Raw genomic sequence first — 21,616 nt, 5'->3', positions numbered from 1 at the left:
TTGGTAGGAATGTAAACTGGTGCAGCCACTATGGAGAACAGTATGGTAGTTCCTCAAAAAACTAAAAATAAAGTTGCCATATGACCCAGCAATCCCACTCCTGAACATATACCCAGACAAAACTATGATTCAAAACAATACATGCACCCCAGATGAATGGATAAGGAAGATGTGGTATATATATACACACATACATACACACACAATGAAATATTACTCAGCCATTAAAAAGAACAAAATCACTGCAGCAACATGGATGCATCTAGATTATCATACTAAGTGAGGTCAGTCAGAAAGAGAAAGATACATATCATATGATATCACTTATATTTGGAATCTAAAATATGACACAAATGGACATATCTATGAACCAAAAACAGACTCACAAATATAGAGAACAGACTTGCGGCTTCCAAAGGAGAGAGGGGGCCAAGGAGGGGAGGATTGGGAGTTTGGGATTAGCAGATGCAAGCTATCATTTATTAGATGTATAAACTGTATAGCACAGGGAACTATATTCAATATCCTCTCATAAACCATAATGGAAAGGACTATGAAAAAGTATATATATATATATAACTAAGCCACTTTTCTATATAGCAGCAATTAAACTCAGCATTGTAAATCAGCTATACTTCAATAAAATAAGAAAAAGATGTAGCAGTATAAGAAATAAGGTATTCCACATTAATCTTTTCAAACTAAGTCTTTGGAATGTGCTGTGTATTTTTTACTCATCAGACCAGATCAGATCAGATCAGTCGCTCAGTCGTGTCCGACTCTTTGTGACCCCATGAATCACAGCACGCCAGGCCTCCCTGTCCATCACTAACTCCTGGAGTTCACTCAGACTCACGTCCATCGAGTCAGTGATGCCATCCAGCCATCTCATCCTCTGTCGTCCCCTTCTCCTCCTGCCCCCAATCCCTCCCAGCATCAGAGTCTTTTCCAATAAGTCAACTCTTCGCATGAGGTGGCCAAAGTACTGGAGTTTCAGCTTTAGCATCATTCCTTCCAAAGAAATCCCAGGGCTGATGTCCTTCAGAATGATGTATATATGTAAATATATAAACTTTTCAGGTAGTTTACAGAATCACAGAAGCATTTTCAGGGCTTCTCCAGAAACTAAGAATCCCTTATCCTTCCTAGGGTTTTACTCTATAGGAGGAAATTGGCTATTGTTTTGAGAAAGACATTTATTTTTATAAGTTAAGGAAGTATCTTTCTGCTCCTAATTTACTCGGAGCAATGGTCAAGAATGGATCCTGAAGCTTACAAATGTTTTCAGTTTTTAACATAATGATTGTGTGCTTATTGCTTTCTTGTTAATCTTTTCTTCTTTCTTATTTTATTCCTTGTGCTCTTGCGTTTTAAAGGTTTTGTTTTTAAGCATTTTCCATATAGCATATATGCATTATTCCTGATAGTCTCCACATACCAACTGTTTAAATACTCCTTATTTTATTTTAGTGAAAAGGTTGGGGAAAAGTAGTATTAGATAAATGCAGGCACATTTCCACTTTAATTTCTATCCCTTTGATTATACATATTTACTAGAAACAAAATTTCTAAAAACTCTCTCACTATCATATTAAAATGTAACTGTTTTGTTTGCTTTCCTTTTTTACAGTATCATGAAATTGCGTTTGTAGACTCAGATTCAGAGGATGCTGGGGAACTAAACTATGAAGGCGTTGGCAAGTAAATTTACTTTAAAGTAACAGTGAAGGATTGGTGTATATGAATAATGTTCATTACAGCATCACTTGCAGCAAAAACCTTGTAATGACATCAGTGTTAATTGATAAGGACTGGTAGGATTAATGATGATTTGTGCAATACCAGACTCAGCTCTTAAAAAGCAATCTCTTCTGCTCCCCTTACCTTGCCTTCAGTCTCTATGCCTGGAGTCTTTCAGAGATTACATTTGACCAGGGGCTTCTGTCCTTTGTGAGTAATCTGGACAGTAGTTTCCTCCTACTTTATCCTTCATCATCTTTCCAAAACTTGTAAAAATTTCTTCCCTGATGACCTGCACTTCTAGTTTACTTTATGGATGAACAACTTCCTGCCTTCATTGGATTGTCTTGAGTGAGTGAGTGAATGTGTGTTCATACCCTGGAGGGATCACAGGCAAACAACATGCCAGGTGAGCTATTCTGCACTAAAAACTAGTTATAAGAACGTGTAGATAAATGTGGATAAATTCATAGACAGTTAAGCCATTGGTTTATAATGTTTGCTTGCACTGAAACTCCAGCCATCAGCTGGATGGATCATTGGTGTGATTCTAATGCACGTGAGTTGTATTAAAATAACTAGTGCTGGGAATTCCCTGGTGGTCCGGTGGTTAGGACTTCACATCGTCACTGCCGAGGGCCCGGATTCAACCCTTAGTTGGGGAGCTAAGATCGCACAAGCCATGAAATGTGGCCAAAAAAATAAAGTAACTAGTACCCACCTACACTACTTTTTTTTGGCCCTCTGACTGTAAACTCTTGTGAATGTTTCTGCTGCATGCAAACATAGGAAATATACTTTGATTCTAAGTAGAAACTCTGGTAGTTGCAACGCCATAAGGACAAAGCTGTTGATGGACAAAATTCACTGGACGTTAGTAGTTTACGCTTGCAATTGTCAAATCCTTCGTTATCTAGACTTTGTGCCAAGAAAATGAAATCCATCCATTGTTTTTTCCTAGACCAAATATACACTATTGTTATTATCAAGCCTGATGCTGTGGCTGCTAGAAAAGTTCAAGAAATTAAAGAAAAAGTAAGTAATATTTCCCAACAATAGCTTAAATTAATTGTAAAAAAAATTCCTTAATTTTCAATGTAGAGGCAAGCTTATCATTTAGAGTAAACTAGAACATAAAGAACATCTGGTACTAGGTACCTCTAAAGGCTTTGGATGTTTTGTCTTACAAAGGCTCAACCTACTCAACATCCTTATTTAAACAGCTCTGCTCTACTAGCATCCAATATAAAAGATAAAAATTGCCATTCTTATGTTAAAGAATGATGACAAATTCTTTGTATTTAGTTGTCATCAGTGCAAACTTGCTATAAGCTCACCTTAGCTTGCATTATTCCCTGATGTTGTCACAAATATATGGTCCTTTTAGATACATGATAACTTAAAGAAGCATTTAAGCTTTTGCTTTTAGAGCCCAAAGAAAAAATTTTTGGAGGAAAATTGCATTCTAATCCAAAGGTCAGCATACTTCTCCTGTAAAGAGCCAGATAGTAACTATTTTCAGGCTTATGGGGCATATGATCTCTGTCACAGAAGTTTAACTCTGCCATCATCTGGAGGAGGCAACAAGACAGTAAATAAACAAAGGGGATTGGTTCTAGTAAGCTTTGTTTCTAAACATGTGTGGTGGAAGGGGCTATGGTTTACTGACCCTGAATAGAGATTTTGTGTTGAAACAACAAAATTATATTAAAATTTGTAAGAATGCTGCATGTGCAATAGAGGAGGTCACATGGGAAGCTATGTCAGGAGGGATTGGATATCTCATTATGAATTTCCCATCATGCATTCTTTCTTCAGCCAAAGCAGCATTGATTAAACTACAAAAAAGTAGATGGTCCATTTTATACATTGTTATACTTGAGTGACATACACACAATTTGTCATTAAATTAAAAAATTTTAAGACAAAGCATGGCTGAATTTTAAATTCTATTCTTCCCTGTAATTTGGATATTTTTGTTGCTGTCAGAGTAAGATATACTAGATTATGAGTTACAGATTTAACAAAGGTAAGCCTTGAAAAAAGTTAAGAAAGTTAAAATAATTTTGAAAATAAATGGTTAAAAGTGCTTATAAATGTATGTCTTTTTGAATAATTTAGAAAGCTGTGATATCTTTCCTTAGAATTCAGTTAGTTTTTTTTTTTTTAATCTGGAAACAATTCACTTAAATAATAGAAGTAGTGTGGAGTCTCTCGTTCAAGCCATGAAAATTTAAACACTGAGGTTGGGGGGGGCATGAAAAGAACCTTCTTTGTTTACATATTTTTGGGCCTCTTGCAACTTAGTGCCTTATGGATTGTGCTGAGGCAAAATCATGTAATGCATTCAAATCTGGATGATTTGTTAAGCCTAAGAAACAAATGTCCTTGACTTTTACCTGTGGTCCCACTACCCATTTGGATCTGACCTTGCTCTCTAATTGAAGATTATCAAGGCAGGATTTGTCATAGAAGCAGAGGATAAGAAACCGCTTACTGAAGAACAAGTAAAGCACTTCTATAGTCAAATAGTAGACCAGGTAAGAAAGTTTTTAAAAAAATCCACTGTGTGTCAAATACAGTGGATTCCTCTAAGTTTAGTATTCTCATTATAGAAAAAACAAATAAGTCTGACCAACAACTAAGCCCCAGATTTCCTTGGCGGTGTCCATATCATGGTTGATCCAAAAAGAGCGACTATGGAGAAAGCTCCAGTAGACATAGAGGCAGCCAAGCAAAAATGGATGCTCTGATTGTGTTTTATTGGAGCAAAGATCTCTTTATGATATGTGTCCTCTAAGACTCTGTTCATCAGCCCCCAGGAAGTGAGTATCCAGACCTTTCCTATAGATCTGATCCCAGTTTGAAGGCTCCTTATCATAAACTTCATAGGAAAGCTTTAATCCTTTCTTTACCTACATGTAAATCCTTTCCATCAAGTTATTTTTAAAATTCTCTTTTGTCTGGGGTAATACAGTAAAGACTTTGTATTCGCAAGTGCAATGGCTTGGGTGTCAGGAGATGTAGGTTCTAGAAATTCACTGTCCAGTATAGTAGCCATTAGACACATGTGGCCATTTGAACTTAAATTCATTACAGTTAAGCAAAGTTAAAAATTCAGAGTCTCAGTGGCACTAGCCATATTTCAAGTGCTCAGCAGCTGCCTGTGGTTACATATGCTGACGAGCACAGAGCATGTTGGTCATCATCAGAGAAAGTTCTACTGAAAAGCACTTTGTAAACCAGCTGACGAACACAGAGCATGTTGGTCATCAGAGAAAGTTCTACCAAAAAGCACTTTGTAAACCAGCTGCACCCCACAGACCATCTTTCTTGGCCCTGGAAAAGGGTTGGACCAGCAACATCAGCATCACCTGGGAACTTTTGAGAAAATCCAGTTCCCGGGCCCCACCCTAAACCTACTGAATCATAAAGTCTGGAACTGGACTCCAGAAAACTGTGTTCAACAAGCCCTCCAGTTGATTTGGAAGCACCCTATAGTTTAACAATTGTTATTAGACTGCCTTGACGATCAGTCCCTGCCAACTGTGAACTTCTGTCCCTCAGAGATGTGTTAGTTAACAGGAGGCTTGTGAGTAACTTTCTCTTGACCAATAATCATGAAGGGGAAGAGGTCCTTGACTTGGGTAGGGGTCACCATTGTAGTCTATCCATTTCATGAGCCTAATAATATTATTTTTATTTTATTTTGTAGCCTGACTTTGAGGATTTTGTTTCTTTTATGACAAGGAACCTAAGCTATATTCTAGTTGTTTCACAAGCAAAGGCAAAACAGCCTTCCTGGGATGAAAGTGAAGTTAATTCTGAGACAGAATCTAAAGAACCATGGGATGAACAACAGGAGATGGCCAAGCCTTCGAGGATGAAAGAGAGGAAAAGGTAGCTCCAGGCCAGGAAGCTTATTGTTTACAATGTTTTAGCAGGTAACATAGTATAACATACAAATATCTCAAGTCTAAAGACAAACATCTTTATGTCAAGGCCACAGGTATTCTTTTCAGTCCAAAATTTTATATGATCAACAAAGCCGGAGTTTCCCTGAAAGTTTATGTCAAGCAGTTTCGAAAGGGAAGAAATTCCTGTTTGTCTCTCTAACACTGGGTGCACCTATCTGGCTTCATGGCCCTGGACTCAAGGGTTAGAATGGGACCAAGGCTGGTCCCTTCCAAACCAGACCCCTTTCCTGTCTCTCTACATTCCACTTCTGCCTCCCCTTGTCCTAGAGACAGCAAATGTCCTCTGTCCTTTTACTCAAGGCAGTTAGTGGTGATAAACTGCTAAGAACTAAATAGTTGTACAGTTTTTGTTAACAGTTTGTAAATATTCAAAAGTGAATGTAAGTCACTTACAGAATGTTGGGTTTATGCACTTGCCATCTGTGCCTTTTATTCCTATGAAGACTCAGAAAATCCAGCGTTTAGTCCATGAGTTGTCAGGGTCATGTCTGAAAGAAAGGTGGGTAAGCAGGAGCAGGTTCCGAGTAGCTGGGTCCTGAGGCTTCCTAATGTGCGTCTCCTCCTGCCGGGCAGCCCATCTCCACTGCGTGTTCTGGTTGAGCATCTCCAGAACTCTCCTTGTTATCTTATTAATAAATTATAGCAGTTTTTTTTTTTTAGTTGGTCCATCCCCTGGTTCCTAGCCATATCATAATTTTTAGGTAGCAGGGAGACCCTAATACCATTAATTCCCAGTTTTAAGTGAGATAGAGGGACTGGTAGGATAAATCAAGTGCTGACAAAGGACTTTGTAAACAGTATGAGTTACTGTGAGAGTTTAAAGAGAAAATGATACTTAGCGGTTGGGGAGCAGGCTTGGGTGGGAAATGCTGGGCTCAAGATACCAGGTTGCATACCTGAATTTTTGAGCCATTTTTTAAAGTGTTGTGTGAAACACTATTAACATAGCTGGCACAGGAGGAGTCAGTGTCTGTTGGTGCTGTTGTACAGGTCAGGGTCTATTGCATCCAACTTTCAGAAGCAGTTGTTCAATACACATATAATAAGATAATTTAAGCACTTGGCAGGATAGGGGTGGAGTGAGGTGTGTCAATGTTGTTTTGCAAAGTTTGCAGCATTTTCTTTTTAATATTGGCCTGTGTTTATACTGATCATCAACCTAAGCAGGCAGCATGAAGTTGTGGGTTAGGGAACATATTTTTCTGGGATTCAGTTTTTACAGATCTTATTCTATAGACATGGCCTAACAGGTGCTGTGAACTTCCACCTGCCATTTTTAAAGTAGATTCAAAACCTAAAGGATCAAGGACACAAACTCTCATGTAGAATAAACAGTATATATAAATTTTTATAGCTGGGTATATGACTGCTATACTAAATATGAAAAGGTTAACTATCCCATCAAATACAGAGATTACCAGATTAAGATAAAAAATTAAAAACTACCTAATGATAATTAATGCAGACAGGAATCATCAATGAAGCGCTAAATCCATTGTATGAATAATATATGGATTTTCCAATAGTGCCCTTTCAAATAATAAGGATAAATAAATAATACGGATATTATTTACAAAGTGAAAATTGTTGCTTTTCAGTGGTGCAAACTGGGGGTTCCACTTTGACTATGTTATTATAATTTCCCAGTGATGGGAAAACCTGACATTGTGTACCTCCTACTGTGATGTTTCAAGAAGGATACAGCACCACTGATGTGATATTCCTATAGAGTATCATACCCAGAATGTAATAGGAAACTAGGGGGCCATTCCATAGTTTGAAACCTTCCAAAATGAGGACTGGCCTGGAGTGTTCAAAATATCAGTATCATGAAAGACAAGAAGGGCTGAGGCATTTGTTAGAGGCTGAAGGAAACCAGGGCTTAGGGCGACTGCATGCAATATATGATCCAAAATTAGGAAAAATTACTATAGATAGGTGGTTTCCCCAGTGGCTCAGCAAATCTGAGCTCAAAGAATCTGCCTGCAATGCAGGAGATGTAGGTACTATCCCTGGGTTGGGGAGATCCCTTGGAGAAAGGCAAGGCAACTCAAGCCAGCATTCTTGCCTGGAGAATGCCAGGGACAGAGGAGCCTCTCTGGCTATAGTCCATGGCGTTGCAAAGAGTCAGACATTACTAAAGCAATTTAGCATGCATGTATGCACTATAGACAGGACAGATTATAAAACTGCTGAAATTTGAATATGGATTGTTCATAAGATAATACTCTTATAACAGTGTTAACTTCCCTCGGGTATTTAGGAGGGTGAATGGTGAAAATATCTGCAGCCAATTCTTAAATGGTTAAGTCAAAATACACACAAACACACACACACACCACACTCTTGAATGGGGGTGGAGGGATAAGAGAGAAAGAACAAATGTGACAAAATGTTGACAGTTGATGAATCTAAAGTTCAGTATCTTGGCCTTAAAACTTTTCTGTCAATATACATTTTTTCAAAATAAAAAAATTTAAAAACTGTACTCATTTATATTCTGCTTCTTTGCTGTTGTTCAGTCACTCGGGTGTGTCCTTCACCATCTCCAGGAGCTTGCTCAAACTCATGTCCATCGAGTCGGTGATGCCGCCCAACCATCTTGTCCTATGTCGTCCCTTTCTCCTTCTACCTTCAATCTTTCCCAGCATCAGGGTCTTTTCTAATGAGTCAGCTCTTTGCATCAGGTGGCCAAAGTATTGGAGCTTCACCTTCAGCATCAGTCCTTCCAATGAATGTTCAGGATTGATTTCCCTTAGGATTGACTGATTTGATCTCCTTGCTGTCCAAGGGACTCTCAAGAGTCTTCTCCAACACCACAGTTCAAAAGCATCAGTTCTTTGGCACTCAGCCTTCTTTATGGTCCAACTCTCAAATTCATACATGACTACTGGAAAAACTATAGCTTTTACTAGATGGACCTTTGTCAGCAAAGTAATGTCTCTGCTTTTTAATATGCTGTCTAGCTTGGTCACAGCTTTTCTTCCAAGGAGCAAGCATCTTTTAATTTCATGGCTGCAGTTACCATCTTCAGTGATTTTGGAGCCCCCCAAAATAAACTCTCTCACTGTTTCCATTGTGTCCCCACCTATTTGCCATGAAGTGATGGGACCAGATGTCATGATGTTAGTTTTTTAAATGTTGAGTTTTAAGCCAACTTTTTCACTCTCCTCTTTCACTTTCATCAAGAGGCTCTTTAGTTCCTCTTTGCTTTCTGCCATAAGGGTGGTGTGATCTGCATATCTGAGGTTATTGATGTTTCTCCTGGGAATCTTGATTCCAGCTTGTGCATTTCTCATGATGTACTCTGTATATAAGTTGAATAAGCAGGGTGACAATATATAGCCTTCATGCACTCCTTTCCCAATTTTGAACCAGTCTGTTGTTCCACGGCCAGTTCTAATTGTTGCTTCTTGACCTGCGTACAGGTTTCTCGGGAGGCAGGTACAGTGGTCTGGTATTTCCATCTCTTTAAGAATTTTCCAGTTTGTGGTGATCCACACAGCAAAAGGCTTTAATGTAGTCAATGAAGCAGAAGTAGATGTTCTTCTGGAATTCTCTTGCTTTTTCTATGATCCAACAGATTCTGGCAATTTGATCTCTGGTTCCTCTGCCTTTTCTAAATCCGGTTGAACATCTGGAAGTTCTCAGTTCACGTACTGTTGAAGACTTTGAGAATTTTGAGCATTGCTTTGCTGGCATGTGAGATGAGTGCAATTGTGTGGTAGTTTGAGTGTTCTTTGGCATTGCCTTTCTTTGGGATTGGAATGAAAACTGACCTTTTCCAGTCTTGTGGCCACTGCTGAGTTTTCCAAATTTGCTGGTATATTGAGTGCAGCACTTTCACAGCATCCTCTTTTAGGATTTGAAATGGCTCAGCTGGAATTCCATCACCTCCACTAGCTTTGTTTGAAGTGTTGCTTCCAAAGGCCAACTTGACTTTATACTCCAGGATGTTTGGCTCTAGGTGAGTGATCACACCATCATGGTTATCCGCATCATTAAGAACTTTTCTCTATAGTTCTTGTGTGTATTCTTGCCATCTCTTATTAATATCTTCTGCTTCTGTTAGGTCCACACCGTTTCTGTCCTTTATTGTGCCCATCTTTGCATGAAAATGTTCCCTTGGTATCTAATTTTCTTCACAAGATCTCTAGTCTTTCCCATTCTATTGTTTTCCTCTATTTCTTTGCATTGATCACTGAAGGAGGCTTTCTTATCTCTCCTTGCTATTCTTTGGAATTCCGCAGTCAGATGAGTATATCCTTTCTTTTCTCCTTTCCCTTTCACTTCTCTTTTTTTCTCAGCTATTTGTAAGGCCACCTCAGACAACCATTTTGCCTTTTTACATTTCTTGTTCTTGGGGATGGTTTTGATCACTGCCTCATATACAATATTTACGAACCTCTGCTGTTAGTTCCTCAGGCACTCTGTCTATCAGATCTAATCCCCTGAATATATTTGTCACTTCTACTGTATAATCATAAGGGATTTGATTTAGGTCATATCTGAATGGCTTAGTGGTTTTCCCTACTTTCTTCAATTTAAGTCTGAATTTTGCAATAAGGAGTTCATGATCTGAGCCACAGTCAGCTCCTGGTCTTGTTTTTGCTGAGTGTATTTGGTTTTCTGATCACATGGGTCACAGCCTTGTCTAACTCGATGAAACTATGAGCCATGCCATGTAGAGCCACCCAAGATGGATGGATCATGGCGGAGAGTTCTGACAAAACGTGGTCCACTGGAGAACATAATGGCAAACCATTTCAGCATTCTTGCCTGAGAACCACATGAACAGTATGAAAAGGCAGAAAGATATGACACTGAAAGATGAACTCTGCAGGTTGTTAGGTGCCCAATATTCTACTGGAGAAGGGAGAAGAAATAGCTCCAGAAGGAGTGAAGAGGCTGAGCCAAAGTGGAAACAACGCCCAGTTGTGGATATGTCTGGTGATAAAAAGTAAAGTCCTATGCTGTAAAGAACAAGACTGCATAGGAACTTGGAATGTTAGGTCCATGAATCAAGGTAAATTGGAAGTGGTCAAATGGGAGATGGCAAGAGTAAACATTGACAGTTTACGGATCAGTGAACTAAAATGGACTGGAATGGGCGAATTTAATTCAAATGACCATTATATCTACAACTGTGGGCAAGAATCCCTTAGAAGAGATGGAGTAGCCCTCATAATCAACAAAAGAACCTGAAATGCAGTAGTCGGGTGCAATCTCAAAAACGACAGGACGATCTCTGTTCATTTCCAAGGCAAACCATTCAGTATCGCAGTAATCTAAATCTATATTCTGCTTAGAAGAGACAAAGAAAAATAAAAAAATTAAGAGATGGCAACAAAATAGCCAGAAAAAATAATTAGAATTGAATATTAAAAGTGTTAAACTTGATAAAGAAGGACATGATGTAAAAGAAAACATTTGTGAAGAAGATATAGTGGTCAAAAAATTTATTCCTGAAACCACACAGATGACATAATAAAAATATAAGTATTAGATAATAAGGAGAACTGGATAAAAGTAACATTATGGTCATAGATCTCAATACAAAGCAGACAAAAGAGCAAGGATATATAGGAATGGCAAATATATATTCCATAATTGTGTATAATAAATGATCTAAAATATATGAAATATGAACATGTATAACCTTAAATCCCACAAGTAAATTTGCTTTGTTTACAAAGTAAACCTAAACACATTTTTAAAAATTAAAATCTTACCACATACATTTCCTGATTATAATCCAATAAAGTTGGAAATAAATAATTAATAAATTTCAAATAGAAAGCATCTTACCTATTTGAAAACATGAAATGTGCTCCTAAATTAGCCTAGATTCAAAGACAAGATTATAAGGAAAATTAGAAACTATCTGGATTGCTTTACATAGAGGAAAGAAAAAAAATTTTTTAAACATACATTATTTTGGTGTCTTTAATATACTCATGAAATCAAACATGTGATTTCATGTAATTGATTTTGTGTTGGGTCAATAAAAATGGAATTAAATGCATATTCTTTGAGGTAATAGAGATGTAACTTATCTTTATGTGAAGTTCCATATTCATTTGTTTTATTTGTGAGGATATATTATCAGTTTTAATTTTCAGGCATGATTATTAAACTTCAGTTTATAATTATGTTTTGGATTTTAACAGTTTACAACAATATCTGGAAATACAACAAATATCTCAGTTTTGTGATGTTGAAGAGAATATAACTAATACTAAGTTTATTGATGTCTTAATCCCTGATTTTAAAAAAATTAGAGGCATAAAATTTGAAAAGATATTGGCATTACTTCGACCAGCCCTCGCTAATGAAAGAACAGGTAAGAAATAAAGTATAAATTGTTTAACTACATTGTGCATATGATTTGAATAATTATATTAAAATATATTAGTTTAAAATTTAACATTCAAGAAAAAGCACTTGAAGTAAGAAATTTAATTGACACTAATTTACTAATTTCTCAATAAAAAGAATAAAACAATTTTATAGTTAAAAAAGTTCAGAAAGTGCTTTCTAACCTAGGAATTTGTTAGGGTAGATTTAACATACAAGAATTATTATTGTATATAATTATTATTATAGTTATTATAATAAAGATTAGAAGTATTCATGTCTGAAATGCCTAAGTTCAACACTTAGGTAAATCTCTTATTAATAGTGTGATTTGGAAAAAATGTACTTTACCAAATCTTTCTTCATTTTTAAATTGAGAAGGTTAAAATGAGAAAACATAAAGTGCCTAACACTTAAAACGTGCTAGCTATTTTTAACCTCACATAATAGAGTATTATGTGAATAGAATATTGGCAGAGCAAGAACAGAAACTATAAAGTAACACTGTTAATTCTTTTTTATATCCAGTGTATGGAAATAAATTGATACTTGTATGTTGACCTCATATTCTCTGACTTGCTAAACTACTTAGTTCTAGGAGCTTTTTGACATCATTTCCTTGAGAATTTCTGTTACTAGGGTTTCTAAGGGCTTTTCAGGTGGCACGAGTGGTTAAGAACCTGCCTGCCAAAGCAGGACACATAAGAGAGGAGCGTCGGGAAGATCCCATGGAGTAGGGCAAGGCAACCCACTCCAGTCTTCTTGCCTGCAGAATCCCGTGGACAGAGGAGCCTGGCAGGCTACAGTTCATAAGGTCACAAAGAGTAGGACATGACTGAAGTGACTTAGCACAGCACAGCACAGGGTTTCTGAACATCAGACCTACTTACCTTTTGGGCTAGGTAATTGTTGACGGTGCTGCGTCACGAGCATTGGAAACTGTTCAGCAACATCTTTGGCCTTTGCTCACTTCATGTCAGTAGCATCCCCTCAACTCCTAGTTGTGAAAATCAAAACACATCTCCAAACATTGTTATATGCACTTTGAAGGATTGAGAACCACTGAGGTAGACAATAATATCTAAAAATTGAGACAGTTTTGCCTCTTTCTTTTTAATACGTACACTTTTTATTTCTTTTGCTTGCCTTATTGGACTGGCTGGAACTTCCTGCATGATGTTGAATAATAAGCGAGATGAGAGTACACAAGTTACCTTGCTCCTGATCTTACAGTGAAAGCATTAAGTCTTTTACCATTAAGTGTCATGTTAGCTTTGTATGCCCTTTATTTAGATTAAGGAAATTCTCACCTACTCCTAGTTTGGGGAGGTATTTTTTTTTAAATCATGAATGGATGTTATAGTTTCCCAAAATATTTTTCCTGTATCTACTGATATTTTTTCCTTGAGTTTAACAATATGGCAATTATTTTGATTTTTAAATATTGAACCAGCCTTGCATTCTCCAGATAAACTATACTTGGTTGTTGTTTATTGTCTTTTACTATCCTTTTTAACATATTGCTGGGTTTGAATTTTCAATATTTTGTTGGGGACTTTCTTGTAATGTCTTTATCTGGTTTTGGTATTAGGGTAATGGGTAAATGCAGATTTCATAAAATGAGATGAAAGGTAGTCACTGTTTTATGGAAGAGATGGTGTAGAATTGATATTGCATCTTTTTAAAATCTTTACTGGAATTTACCAGTGAAGCTCCCTGGGCCTAGAGTTCTCATCTTTGGAAAGTTTCATTTGGCTTTTTAAACCTTGAACAATATGTATATGTTTTTTAGATAAATAGACTTTATATTTTAGAATAGTTGTTGATTTACAGAAAAATTAAGAAAGATAGTACAGTGTTCCCATATGCCTACCCCCATAATAGTTTCTTCTAGTAATATTTTATTGTAATACATTCTTATAACTAGTGAACCAGTATCAACACACTGTTATTAACTAAACTTCATAGTTGATGTTAAGGTTTGCTCTTTGTGTTGCACATTCTGTGGGTTGTGATAAATTCAGTGTCATGTGTCCCTTTTACAGTATCATACATGGTAGAACCACTGCCCTAAAAATCCCTGTTCTTCTCCTATTTATCCATCTCCCCCTCCCAACCCCTGTTGTAATCTGACCTTTTTATTGTCTCTGTAGTTTTGCATGTTCCAGAATGCCATAGAGTTGAAATCATATAGTGATAAATTTCTCTTATATAACTATATACACTTAAGTTTCCTTTGTGTCTTTTTGTGGCTTAAATAGCTTACTTCTTTATAGCTGAGTAACATTATATTGTATGAATATACCAGCATATGTCTAGTTACTTATTAGAAGACATCTTCGTTGCGTTCAGTTTTTGGCTATTAGGAGTAAAGCTGCTATAGGCAGCTTTATTATGAGCATGTAACATTGGTGATAAGGATATCCCTGATGTATTGAGTCACTAGGGTTTTAGGTTTAATTTTCTACACAATATAATCTTTATCCTACCAGCACAACAACCTGCTGCCAAATGCATCTCAGTTCAGTTCAGTCACTCAGTCATGTCTGACGCTTTGTGATCTCAAGGACCGCAGCACACAAGGCTTCCCTGTCCATCACCAGCTCCCGGAGCTTGCTCAAACTCATGTCCATTGAGTCAGTGATGCCGTCCAACCATCTCATCCTCTGTTGTCCTCTTCTCCTTCTGCCTTAAATCTTTCCCAGCATCAGGGTCTTTTCCAGCAAGTCAGTTCTTCGCATCAGGTGGTCAAAGTATTGGAGTTTCAGCTTCAGCATCAGTCTTTCCAATGAATATTCAGGATTGATTTCCTTTAGGATTGACTGGTTTCATCTCCTTGCAGTCCAAGGGACCCTTAAAAGTCTTATCCAACACTACAGTTCAAAAGCATCAATTTTTCAGCACTCAGCTTTCTTTATAGTCCAACTCTCACATCCATACATGACTACTGGAAAAACCATAGCTTTTTTGGACTTTTTTAGTAAAGTAATATCTCTGCTTTTTAATATGCTGTCTAGGTTGGTCATAGCTTTTCTTCCAAGGAGCAAGCATCTTTTAATTTCATGGCTGCAGTCACCATGTGCAGTGATTTTGAAGCCCAAGAAAATAAACTCTCTCACTGTTTCCATTGTGTCCCCATCTATTTGCCATGAAGTGATGGGACCGGATGCCATGATCTTAGTTTTCTGAATGTTGAGTTTTAAGCCAACTTTTTCACTCTCCTCTTTCACTTTCATCAAGAGGCTCTTTAGTTCCTCTTCACTTTCTGCCATAAGCATGGTATAATCTTCGTATCTGAGGTTATTGATGTTTCTCCTGGGAATCTTGATTCCAGATTGTGTTTCATCCAGCCCGGCATTTTGCATGATGTACTCTGCATATAAGTTAAATAAGCAAGGTGACAATATACAGCCTTGATGCACTCTTTTCCCAATTTGGAACCAGTCCATTGTTCCATGTCTGGTTCTAATTGTTGCTTCTTGACCTGCAAACAGGTTTCTCAGGAGGCAGGTAAGGTGGTCTGTTATCCCCATCTCTTGAAGAATTTTCCACAGTTTGCTGTGATATACACAGTCAAAGGCTTTGGCATAATTAATAAAGCAGAAGTAGAGGTTTTTCTGGAATTCTCTTGCTTTTTCTATGATCCAGCAGATGTTGGCAACTTGATCTCTGGTTCCTCTGCCTTTTCTAAATCCATCTTGAACATCTAGAAGTTCACAGTTCATGTACTGTTGAAGCCTGTACATGTACTGCTGAAGCAAAATACATCTAATTGATAATAACAGCTGAGTGTGGAAAGCGCTATGATAAGAGATGCCTCACTGGATATCAAATAGGATATGCAGCCCATAATTAAGTGGAAAGATAAGTATGGCTTAATTAACCAGGGACAGTTGCATAATACTTATGGAAGAAGCACCGTTTATGCAGAGACTAAAAAGTCAAGTTTGAATTAGCCAGGAAAAGGAGAATCTTGAGTAGTTTCAGTGTAGCGCTTGCCACAAAAGTCAGTCTCAAAACTGGGGTGAGAGATTATATACAGAGAAGTCAGAACAATTCAGAATTAAAGAAGTAATATTTGACAGATTTGTAAATGTTATTTTGAGATTGGAAAAATCTGACTGTAGATTAATGCTCATGGGAAGGAACCAACCAGTTGAAGTCACAAGAAAGAGAGAAAAGATGAGGACAGGCCAAGGTCACTGAGAGTCAGGAGGAAATAGTTTCTGTAGCAGATGTATAGGATTGGGCTGAGAAGAGATTTTTATTCTATGTAGCAAGAGAGAAAGAGGGCTGGATAGACACAGATCCAGTTTATAGGTTTGTGGCAGGAAGTTGAGGGGTTTGTCTTCCGTTACTTGGTTTCTCTGTAAATAAGAAGCAATGTTATTGGCTGAGAGGAGAAGAGGCAACCCTGGTGTGGACATGATCCATCAAAGGCCAGCCCTTTTCTTGATCTATGTATGCCATTTCTACCTGCTTTCCTGAGTGTTCCACACTCGAAAATGTCCCTTATTTTCTGGCAAAAAATCACTTTCTCCCTTGTTACTGAGTTTTCCCTGTTAGCTCAAAAACATGGTCCAACATAATAATAAACAAAATTCAATGAAATAAAAACAAACCCAGAAATACCGCCTTGGATCCTCCGCCCCCTCAGCTGACACCCCATTTCTCTACCTCTCTGCAGTGGACACTTCTCAAGGAGTTGTCTGTGCTCAGTGAGTCGCCTTCTTGACCCTCACCCACTCCTGAAGCCCCTCCAATTGAGCTTCCCTCAGAACTACCCTAGTCAAGTTCACCAATGACCTCCAAATTGCCAAATCTGACTTTCAAATGGCCTGCATTCTGTTCATAGTGCTTAGCAGTATTTAGCAGTTTCTGCTTCCACACTGGTCACCTGGTTTGGATTGCCCCTAAAATCCTGACTCTTGTTCCTGGGAAACAAATACAATTTTTTAGTTTTTCTGAGCAAAGCAAATCTACCTCCAACCAAGTTGCAAAGATCTCACCTTCTACTCAATAATTTGTTGAAATAATTTTTCCCAAACAAATACAGTTTTCTCCTACAAAGAATTTTGGTAATAGCTGTTAATGTCATAACATATTGCTATTGTGATATGCAAACCATACTGACATTTAAGGATGGCATAAAGGTGTTAATTGAAAAGGGGGGAAAACAAAATTTGAAGTTTGTTAGTCTGTTATCACTATCCCTCTCCCTCTTGCTTGACTCTAGCCTCAGTTTTTGATTATTTTGTGTTTACTATGTTTGCCATTTGGTAGCAAATGGTAATTCATCACTCTTTAAATAAATGTTGACCTTTATTGATATTTAATATTCTGGGTCACCTCAAGAAATTCTAAAGCAAAGTTTGTGTGGATTATTTAACTTGAAGAAAACAGACATCTTCACCATATTCTTATGAATTTTCAAGAAATACAATGTACCTCTTTTCAACTCATCTATTACATCTTTTATTCAGATATAATAGTTTTCTTCATTATAGTTCTTGTTATCTTATTTTTCAAGTAAATATGGGAATATATGTAATGTTCTTTGCTCTAAAGTATTCACTCAATAAAAGGTAAGCTGTTCATTGTTGTTGTTTTAGTTCCAGCTCTTTCTTTTCAGCATTATTCCTGGTTTTTAAGCCCATAGTGAATGACACTTCCCCCCAAAACTTATTTTCTATGTAAGAAAGATAGTGGCTTCTGTAAATGTTTACTTACTGACTCCCTTACTGAATTATGTTATTTAATACTATTAACCTTTTAAAAATACTCCTGAATTTTCCAAACAGCTTATATGCAAACACTGTTATCCATTTTGTTCAATTTTGTTATTTTTATGTATGGCTTAGTACTTCCAGAATAACTATTAAATAATTAAAGGCCAGTATGATAACATTTTGCCTTTGTTCTACCCCTGACTGCTTTTAATGCCTCCAGTGATTTCAATTATGATGCTTGCTTTAGCTTTTAGGCAAAAATATCTATACTCTAAAATATTTCTATCTGCCACATGGTACAAAAAGATTTTGAATGTAATCCAATAACATGTCTTTTGATGGCATATTTTGAAATTTATATTTTGTTTATAAACAGGTGTACAGTGGATATATTTAGAATTTTTCTTATATAAACTAGTTTTCATGCTTTTCACAGTCCTTAGGTCCATTAATTTCCCACTTTTTACTCAACTATATTTCATCTTTCAGTTAATCTAGAGCCTATATTTAAGCACATTAAAAAAAGATATGTACCTAGTTATTTTGTTTTCTGAAAGTGAAAATCGCTCAGTCATGTCTGACTCTTTGTGACCCCGTGGACTTTACAGTCCTTGGAATTCTCCAGGCCAGAATACTGGAGTGAGGAGCCTTTCTCTTCTCCAGGGGATCTTCCCAACCCAGGGATCAAACCCAGGTCTCCTGCATTGCAGGTGGATTCTTTACCAGCTGAGCCACAAGGGAAGCCCAAGAATACTGGAGTGGGTAGCCTATCCCTTCTCCAGTGGATCTTCCCAACTCAGGAATCAAACTGGGGTCTCCTGCTCTGCAGGCAGATTTTTTACCAACTGAGCTATCAGGGAAACCCAACTCTAGAACCCTAGCATATCTGAGAATGTCAGTATATCACCTTTATGTATGAAATAAAACTTATCTGACTGTACACATTTTAAAAAATAAATCCCCCATTCTCAGATCTATAGATTTTGTTTCACTGAAGAACTGGAAATGGCATCATAAATTTGACATGTTAAGAATACTGTTCACCTTAAATTAAAAATCGAATAATCTATTTTTGTAAACTTAAATTTCATATGAGAATGAAATACATTCTATGTCCTTATGATGATATAGTCTGTACTGTGTGTATAATCAATAACCTAGCACTTTAAAACTTATGTGACTTTTTATTTAGAGGATGTTTTGAATAAAATTCAAGATGAAGGCTTCAAAATACTGCTGCAAAGACAGATAGTGTTATCAGAAGAAGAAGCAAAAACACTGTGCAAAGAATATGAAAATAAAGATTATTTTGGAAATGTTATAGAAAACATGACCAGGTAAAATAGAATTCAGGTTGAGAAAGTGCAGGTTGATTTATGTTTGAATCATTTAGCCTTTTTTTAACCCTGCTTTCTGTTCAAGTTGCCAAACCTCTCAATTCTGTAAAGATGTGCTGAGTCTAGTTCTTTGCCAATATTACTTCCATTTTGATTGCCTGCTCAACTGTGTGTCTTCTGTGGTCCCCCCGGAATGTTATCAGAGCAATGCAAGTTCCCAGTGAAGCCTCTGGAGTCTAGTTGAGTTGAATAGCCAGTTTGTGCAGCATCATCAAGTCCAAGTAGACAGCTATGACTGACTCTCAAGGGTTTTGGTAGTCCTAAAGATCACTAGTCCGAGGAGATGAATGGGATGCTAGAAACCTGTCAGGTTTCTAGCAGAATAAATGAAACAGCAGCCAGACCAGAAAGCCAGCAAGCGTGTATAATATAAATCAGCAGGGGCATGGGGACAATACCTGTATTGTCCGTAGACCACTCGATCAGAACCAAGGCCCTTCTTTTCCCTTCCTTTCTCTGCTTCCTTTCTTTGATGAATATACTCTTGAGAGTACCCAACAGAAATTAATTTCATACTCTTAGTAAAAAGGGCTATTTTACTATTTTCGTCTAACAAATTCACTTGCATTATTTATGTCTATAATTAGCTACAAACCATAGTTTCATTAACTTTTTTTTTTTCTTTTCTAACAGTGGTCCATCACTAGCCCTTGTTTTAGTAAGAGAAAATGGCTTAGGACACTGGAAACAGTTAATTGGACCAAGCAATGTTGAAGAAGCCAAAGAATATTTTCCAGAGTGGTATGATTCAGATTTTTTTCATGGGAGCCATTTTGATTTCCTTTTGAATATAGGGTACAGAAACTACTCAGGAATGCTCCTTTTGCTGGGTAAGGAGTGGGCTATTTATGACTGAAAGCCCAGCCCAGTGCCAACCTGAATATGGACAAGGCTTTGCAAGAGAAGGTTGTAAGCTGCTTCATTTGGGGCTGAAAATAAGCTACCCAGCCAGAAGTCCGTATCTTGGCAGAAATATATGCCCCATGCACTGTTTAGGAGAAATTCTTTTGAGAAGGGCATGATAGTCCTGTAGGTTATTTAATTGATATAGGAGTTTTAAGACAATGATGACTAACTTAATATATAGTCTACAATTTGGTGGGAACATTTACAAAGTAATTTACTGATGAGTCTTAGAATTTTGTAATCAGCTGAAAACCTGGCATGTTACCTGTTACCTAGTTCAGTTCAGTCGCTCAGTCGTGTCTGACTCTTTGAGATCCCATGAACTGCAGCACGCCAGGCCTCCCTGTCCATCAACAACCCCCGGAGTCCACTCAAACCCATGCCAATTGAGTCGGTGATGCCATCCAACCATCTCATCCTCTGTCATCCCCTTCTCCTCCTGCCCTCAATATTTCCCAGTATCAGGGTCTTTTCCAGTGAGTCAGTTCTTCGCATCATGTGGCCAAGTATTGGAGTTTGAGCTTCAACATCAGTCCTTCCAATGAACATCCAGGACTGATCTCCTTTAGGATGAACTGGTTGGATCTCCTTGCAGTCCAAGGGACTCTCAAGAGTCTTCTCCAACACCACAGTTCAAAAGCATCAATTCTTTGGTGCTCAGCTTTCTTTATAGTCCGACTCTCACATCCATACATGACTACTGGAAAAACCATAGCCTTGACTAGACGGACCTTTGTTGACAAAGTAATGTCTCTGCTTTTTAATATGCTGTCTAGTACCTGTTACCTAGAGGCACTTTAAAAAATATTTTTTGATCTTAGCTGCTGGGCTTGGTCTCAGCCAAGGGAAGGAGATAGCATCTCATTCATCTCTGTTCCTGGCATGTAGCTGATGGAAACAAACTGACTTGCAATTCACCTAAATTCTTTGTGCTAATTTCAGAGTGGGATTGAATTCAGGGGAAGAAAAGCCCTCCTTCAAGTGAGCAAGAATAAAGATGCTTTGTCAAACACAGGAAACGTTTGCATCCATGCTACCACAATAAATAACAGGACTTATGAGACATCATGTATATAGAGTTGAAGTGTTTTCTTTGGGGTATAAGATCTTGAGTTGGACTTGTCCTGAAGGAGGCATTTTGTACTCTTTTGACCCTCCTCTCTTATGTCTTTGTTCCTGTGCCAGGAAATTACTGTAAAGGATAATATGGCTTGGACACTCTTTATGTGGTATGAGCAGGGTGCCATAGAACCTCTCAATGAAATGTAGCAGAGAATGCAATACATGGCATCAGAGAGAAGAATCCTTATCAATACCTGGCCTATACAAAGCAGAGACATTACTTTGCCAACAAAGGTTCATCTAGTCAAGGCTATGGTTTTTCCTGTGGTCGTGTATGGATGTGAGAGTTGGACTGTGAAGAAGGCTGAGCACTGAAGAATTGATGCTTTTGAACTGTGGTGTTGGAGAAGACTCTTGAGAGTCCCTTGGACTGCAAGGCGATCCAACC

At 37.6% G+C, this 21,616-nt stretch overlaps 1 protein-coding gene across 1 annotated transcript in view; it reads left to right on the top strand.

The window, feature by feature from the left end:
* Window positions 1–21,616, top strand: part of NME8 (NME/NM23 family member 8) — a 48,778-nt gene that overhangs the window by 13,908 nt on the left and 13,254 nt on the right. The window contains exons 6-12 of the mRNA XM_070369597.1: window positions 1,631–1,697; window positions 2,702–2,775; window positions 4,188–4,280; window positions 5,456–5,640; window positions 11,888–12,060; window positions 18,996–19,140; window positions 19,834–19,941. Coding sequence (XP_070225698.1) covers window positions 1,631–1,697; window positions 2,702–2,775; window positions 4,188–4,280; window positions 5,456–5,640; window positions 11,888–12,060; window positions 18,996–19,140; window positions 19,834–19,941 — 845 coding nt within the window. The remainder of the gene's footprint in view (window positions 1–1,630; window positions 1,698–2,701; window positions 2,776–4,187; window positions 4,281–5,455; window positions 5,641–11,887; window positions 12,061–18,995; window positions 19,141–19,833; window positions 19,942–21,616) is intronic.

The sequence above is a fragment of the Bos mutus genome, chromosome 4 (assembly GCF_027580195.1).
Source record: "Bos mutus isolate GX-2022 chromosome 4, NWIPB_WYAK_1.1, whole genome shotgun sequence".
In the NCBI taxonomy this organism is placed as follows: Eukaryota; Metazoa; Chordata; class Mammalia; order Artiodactyla; family Bovidae; genus Bos; species Bos mutus.
Note: the sequence above shows the minus strand (reverse complement) of the source record. Positions and strands in the feature narration are given on the sequence as shown.